The sequence below is a fragment of the Electrophorus electricus genome, chromosome 25 (assembly GCF_013358815.1).
Source record: "Electrophorus electricus isolate fEleEle1 chromosome 25, fEleEle1.pri, whole genome shotgun sequence".
Taxonomy (NCBI): Eukaryota; Metazoa; Chordata; class Actinopteri; order Gymnotiformes; family Gymnotidae; genus Electrophorus; species Electrophorus electricus.
The window spans coordinates 8874020-8880999 of record NC_049559.1 but is presented as its reverse complement, the minus strand read 5'-3'; the positions used below and the strand labels follow the sequence as shown (position 1 = coordinate 8880999).

General features: G+C 42.4%; 1 protein-coding gene across 2 annotated transcripts in view; it reads left to right on the top strand.

The window, feature by feature from the left end:
- The window catches only part of dachd (dachshund d), a 95570-nt gene that overhangs the window by 68264 nt on the left and 20326 nt on the right, over positions 1 to 6980 (top strand). For both annotated transcript variants that reach the window (XM_035523018.1, XM_027005225.2), the window contains exons 5-6: positions 165 to 300; positions 1086 to 1220. In XM_035523018.1, coding sequence (XP_035378911.1) covers positions 165 to 300; positions 1086 to 1220 — 271 coding nt within the window. The remainder of the gene's footprint in view (positions 1 to 164; positions 301 to 1085; positions 1221 to 6980) is intronic.

The window sequence follows — 6980 nt, the reverse complement described above, 5'->3', positions numbered from 1 at the left end:
TGTGGCATCCAAAGGCTAAGCGGAACCTCCGGGTCCCGGAAGAGTGGCAGCAGCGTGAGAAGCTGTTTTTAGCCGACCGCCGTGTGGGCTTAGTGTAATGGCCGCGATGGTGTGTGTGTGTGTGTGTGTGTGCGCGCGTGTGCGTGTGTGTGTGTGGCTGGCAGGAGCGGGTTCCTGATAGTCCCTCCCCTGCTCCGTCTCTGGAAGACGGCAGGAGGCCAGGGAGCCGGCCGTCGTCCCAGCGGAGCAGCAGTGTCTCCAGCTCTCCTGCACACACCGAGAGCTCCTCCGACAGAATCCGTATGTCTGCTTCGTCGCGCACTCTCCTCGTCTCCCTCTCTCTACACTTACGAGACTACTCTTTTTTTTTTTGGTCCATTTTCATAAGAGACATGTGTATTTTGCCTCTTATTCCGTTGTATTTCATCAAATGATAGACATATACATTTCAGTCTTTATTTTTTCTCACACGCCCATGTAAAACACAGTACATTGTCTGGATCCCTGTCCAGTAATATAAAACATATGGTTATGCCAGTTTATACCCGTTGACTTTGTGCAAAATCACTGTACATTGGCAAATGTTATTTGCTCAGCCCATATTTCAGTCTCGTTGAGGTCTTTCAGTAAACACAAACAACTGGTCACCTAGTGTGTTCGTCCACTGTAACACATTCAGCTGTAGTGCTTTGAATTTCAGATATGACTGCTCTCAGAGAAATGCCATAACCTGTATACTCATGCCCCTCAGTTCTGCAGTAACCTGTTTTGTTACACCAACATCATACTTAATCAGTGAGAAATTATTCCTCCATTAAATGTATTGTAAAGAAATTCTGATGGTCCTGTGTGCCAGACAGGCTGTTGGCAAAGAGGATTTTGACTGACCAGCTTATTGATTTGGAGATGAGGTTTACCACAAATCACAAACATAGGAAAGCCAAGGGCGTATCCGCCTTCTCTAGCCCAAGGAAGTCCTTTTTTTCTGAGGCACAAATCATTATTCAGCACTCGATTCTCCTTCTTACTGCTGGTACCATTGATTGAGATGTGACTGTCAGTGGACTGCGTGTGATCTCTTTCAGCTGTCCACCAGAACGGCCTCTCGATGAACCAGGCGCTCCTGGGCCTGTCTCCCAGTATTCTGCCCGGGCCCAAGGAAGGCGACCTGGCCACACACGACATCGGCCATGAGGCCAAGAGAATGCACTCGGAGAAAGGTCAGTGCTCATTCCACTGGGCACGGCTTCCAACTGCTCCCTACGTATCAGGCCATGACTTGCCCACCAATGCACATGAAAACCAACGGGCTGGTCGATCTGTCTAGATTCTAGTTTCCAAAATCACTTACTTAATATGTTGGCTGAAATACATGTTGTACATACTTTTCTATCAGTTGCTCATGATCATCATCACCATGTCTGCAGCTTTCAAGTTCACACAATATTTTAAAGGTTTTTCATTTATTTATTTTACTTTTTGCAAATGGACTTTCCTGTGCACTCTTAGCCAATTAAGTTCCATTGTTTCAGGGACAAGGAAAGTTAGCACACACAATGTTTTGGATTAAATAAAAAATGAAGCAACTAATAGATTTGAGTATTCTCTGATGGCAGAGGCTTGGGGTGGGAAATTGTTGGTTGGGGGTGATAATGATATTAAAGCCACTGTGGAAATCATTGGTCTGTATGCTCCCGGATGAGTTGGCCCTGAGAGGAGAGACTCGGCCGGACCTTCCCACAGATTCAAGCTTGTGAAGCAGTGTAATTAGCATGCTTATATGAATCTGCAGGTCAGGACTTAGGTGTGACCATTGTGGAAATGGAGGGGTGTGTGTGTGTGTGTGTGTGTCTGTGTGTGTCTGTGTGTGTGCTTCGTTTGCTCTTAGATTTTGTTTTCATGATAATGTACACACTGTATGTCTAAGTGTCCTCACCGGATCGTCTCTCTTGTTTATGATAATATTATCATGAGACCTGTCACTCCTTTGAATGTATTGCTTGTATTATTCCCCAACAGAGACATATCAGCTAGAAGCTGCGTGGAGCTTCACAATCCCCCCCCCCCTCCACAGAACAATTCTCTCAGCCTCTTTAGATAGCAATTGAGCTAGATTGGTCTTGATTCCTTCTGACTGGGAGAAAATCCACATTGTCTATTTGTGTTACCATTGCATTACCATTTAGATGCTCACCATTCCTAATATGTCACATGGCTTGATTAGAATTCAGGGCTCTCTAATACGCACGGCAAAGGTCTCAGGCTGTGGAAAACATTTTTATAAAATAATCCATTAATGCAGAGGAGTGCAACTAAATTAGTTACCAATTTGCTGAGCATGAATTAATGAACAGAGCTTCTCCCAGTTCCCAGAGTTGTAATTTTCATAATAACCTCAGACCTTTATTTGGCAGGTTGTTTAGTTTTTTCGTTTGAAGGTTTTCATTAGTCTAATGAGGACTGTGCAAGGGCGAGCAGTCAGCACAATTTACATGAGGAAGCTATCATAATAAATGAGGCAATTTGAATAACACGCACAGGTTTATGCCACAAGATAAGAGAGATTGTAAGCCAGATCTGGAGGTAACCAATACATTAGAACAACTAATAACCAAAGTAATCCCAATAAAAGCCTTAAGTGAAGGGAATAAAATTAATGATAGATATATTGAACTGAAATGATATGATACATGATGCATTAGATTAATAAAATAAATGTGACCCGTTGTTAAAGAGGGGACGGCTGCTCCGTTTGGCTTTGTTTATGGTGGAGCTCTTTTTAATTAGGGTTGTTCATCGGATCAGTTTGTTTAGACAAATGAGATTACATTCCAATGGTTTAATGGTATTTCTCCACTTGTTTGATCTTTATGGTCTTGGCAGGGCATTAAATTAATTTCATGCGTTATACTTTCAGTGCTTTGCAAGGCATTACAGTTGAGGGTTTCACGTCATCAGTATCCAGGCAGGGGTGTCTGGACAGGTGACACAGAACTAACACATCATTTGCATGTTTAGAGTGCTTTCTGATCTCTCTTTATCTTTGTTTCTTTGTTGATGAAGAGAGACACCATCTTTCTAAGTTGAAAAGCAGATAAAAAAAATGAAAAACGTATAATACACTAAAGAGTTACCATATGGCTATGGCTGGCTCTGCGTTTGCCAGGTTATCTTTGCCAGCAGAAGTACAAACACATTTGGTGGCGTTCCACACGAAAGCAAAGTAAAAAAGCAAACTGCTATTAGAAAGTTGGGACTAATTGAATTGCCTCACAAAGGGAATCTGTCAGTGTTGCTTCTGACAAGCCTCTGTCTAATGAAACAGCAGGTAGTTGACAAACACGGAAACGTGAATGGCTCTAAAGCCTTTGCTGATAAAACCCTTTTTGACATCAAACATTTAACATCATTCCTCTCCTAGGGGGAAATGTTTGTGAATGCATGTCCATATGGGCGAGGCTTGGGGGCCGTGGTGTGTGGCTACCCATAACCCTAGTATCAACAATAACAACAAAATGAGTAATTTATGAGACGTAGTCATTTCAGTCGAATTTTAGAATCAGTCCAACAACAGCTGAAATTGCACAGTTTTGAATAGATATGGATAGGTGTACATCATTACACTTAACATCACAGTCATTGACAGTTGGGATGCAGTCATGGGATGCAGTCAAACCAGCCATGACGATAGTAGACACATCCTGCAACAGTCTCCTGTAGTTTCTGCTCCTTGTTGCCTGATCTTGTGTTTAAAACATGTGGCAGCTAGAAACATGTTACACCTGAGGATGAAGCTCCATTGTTCATTGATTCTAACATTAACATTCAGTTCTGTAGGCCTTTGTTAATAATGCAAGTTAAAAGGTTTTTGTGTTTTGTTTGACATAATATTCATTCGACTCATATACTCAATAAAATATTTACAGCTTTTTGCAAACTCAAATCAAGTCAGAGCTTTTAAAAATGTGGCAGAGAAGCAATAGAAAATATTGGAAAAAAAAACGAATGCATAAATTATTACAATTGTGAATCTAAGTTATCCACTCGCTTCGCCTTGGCCTGGCCAGTCACAGGCTCAAGGTCACTGACCTTAAAAAACCTAAAGCCTGTTGACTGGAACTTCTACAGTTGCAGCAAGGAAGGAAGAACCTAAAGTATTGCACCAATGTCCACAGAGGACATCACTGTCCACCGGGGACATCACTGTCCACCGAGGACATCACTGTCCACTGGGGACATCACTGTCCACAGAGGACATCACTGTCCACCGGGGACATCACTGTCCACCGGGGACATCACTGTCCACAGAGGACATCACTGTCCACCGAGGACATCACTGTCCACAGAGAACATCACTGTCCACCGAGGACATCACTGTCCACAGAGGACATCACTGTCCACCGAGGACATCACTGTCCACAGAGAACATCACTGTCCACCGGGGACATCACTGTCCACCGGGGACATCACTGTCCACAGAGGACATCACTGTCCACCGAGGACATCACTGTCCACAGAGGACATCACTGTCCACCGAGGACATCACTGTCCACAGAGAACATCACTGTCCACCGAGGACATCACTGTCCACAGAGACACACTTTAACATGAGTCAGCTTGCACTCCTTTGAGGCACCACAAATGCGTGCATGTAGCAAACTGGAAGCTGTTATAATGTATGTTAGCCCAGATTACTGCTCACTAGGGGCCTTCAATTCAAATAAGTTAACTAATTGCATCGATTAGTGATAAGATGAAGTCTGGAAAGGGAGGCTGTGTAAGGTTTTTTTTTTTGGTGAACAAAGTTTATGAAGTAAAAATTGTACAGTGATGAGAAATAGGATTAAGTTACAAGAAAATAAGTGTCACTGGCAAACAATTCACCCTATAAGAAAATGTGATGGATAAATGAGTATACTTTCAGTGAAGGTTATCTTAATCTCATATATGTCTCCTCCAACATGAGCTTACATTAGCAGAAATCCTAAGCATTCACATCAACCATAAAAAGTAATGAACAGGCAGATTAGTGCTTGTGAGGGGTTTTTATGGCTTCACTCATTTGAAATGCAACAAAAGTTTTCTCTCTTGTTATATGTTTTTCTCATGCAATCCGGTTGGTCACCCTGTCTGTTATTGTGACAGTTTTCTAGAGCCGTGCCGCATTCACGTTATTCAACCGCCTAAAAGACTCGAGGCTCATCACCAGCTCATTGTGCCAAAGCAAAGAGCCGCTTTACTGTAAGCCAACCCCTGTATTGCCGGCTCATTGTGTCTTTGGTTGTGCAGGAACTGAGGCATACATTCAACCTCAGCATCCCGCTTTAAATGTGCAATGAATAATCACGTTTGGTTTGTCCAAGCTGACAGGCTCTGGGATGCATTGGTATGAATGATGGAGCATGGCAAGGGCTTATCACTATCACTTAGATAATTTGCCAGCTGGTCAGTGAATGGCGAAGCATGTGTTAGCCATTATATTATTTCATCAAAAACAGGAACATCAAAAGAAACAGAATAAAAGTTTTTTTGTTTTTTTTCCCCCCTCAACCTGTTTTAAAAGCTGAAATCAAAGTGGAGATGCAAAATGACGGCATGATAAAGCAATAAAATGTGCAGTTAAAAAGAATTCTCATGCTTTGCAATCATGCCAGGAGTTCTGTTCAGTGTGTATCTTGTGGGCAATTATTTCAGATTGCACTTGGATGGTATCAGGCTTGAATTTGTTTGCCGGCTTTTGTAATGAATTAGAGGGGTACAAGTATGTTGTACATATATGGAAAGTCTGCACACATATAATTTAATGCAGCAGAACTATGGAAACTCTTTTCTGATGCCTTACTGACATTCGCTCATATCCAGAGTGACTTACTAAGATGTTTTATTGTCTTCTCGTAAATGATTGAACTTTAATGAAAGTGCACACGGGCCTAAGCGTTAGGCTGCCATCAAGCTATGTCACTGTGAGAGTCAGGCGTCGTGGAGTCAGGCAGCGTGATCTGTGGTGCATCTGTCCTTGGGCTCAAGCTTTGTTTCCTTTACAGTGGAAATTTCTGAACCGATTTTATTTTGCATGTAATTATCATAATATTTGTCACCATTTCTGTGACGCCTTGTGTACGTTACTCACATTTCTCATTGTATCTGAACAACTGCAGGGCCACTGTGCCAAAATCAAAGTGCCACATGTAGCACTGAATTTAAATGAGCTTTTATGAGCTTGATTTTAATATACCTTCATAAATGTCTGTCACATAATGTATGTAGTGTAGGTTAATATCTGGTTTAATTTGAAAAGCAATAAGAATAAAAGGGTAATTCAATGCCAGTGTGATTCTTGCATAGCTTGATGAAATTTTACATTATCTGACCAATAACCAGAGTATAAATTGGATTGATTGATCATTTGATTGATTGAAGCTTTTAGAGAATTTACCAATTTTCAGTCTAATAGTTCGTGTAAAACAATCGATGTCCCAATTCTCTATTTTTTCATTAGTCACATTCAGCAGACGTTCACTGGCAAGGTTCATCTCCCACCTCGCCGTGGGTGCAGTCGAAGCGTGTTGCCTTTTGCCTTTTTAGTGTCTTTGCCATTCTTGTTGGGTGGGGGGGGGGGGGGGGGGGAGGAGGCAGCGAACGAAGGCGTGTGCTGACTCTGCCAACTCCTGCTAAAGACAAAAGCCCGGATCATTAGCCATGAGGAGGTGAAATGGGACTTGGCAGACAATTGAGGTTTATGATCAAACAGCACGTCAGTGTGTCCTGTCCGAGTGAAAGGGTGCAAAAAAAATATAATAATTCAGTGGATCAATCAAATTTTGCGAGCGGTGTGACAAACAGTGCTGTTGATGCAGGCAGGGAAATGCCCCCGGGACCCCCGCGGTTCGTTTGGATGGCTCCTATTTGCTCGCCTTCCCGAATGTTCCAACGTATGACACCGCTGACTGCTAATCACATTTCAGCAAGGAAAAAAAGAA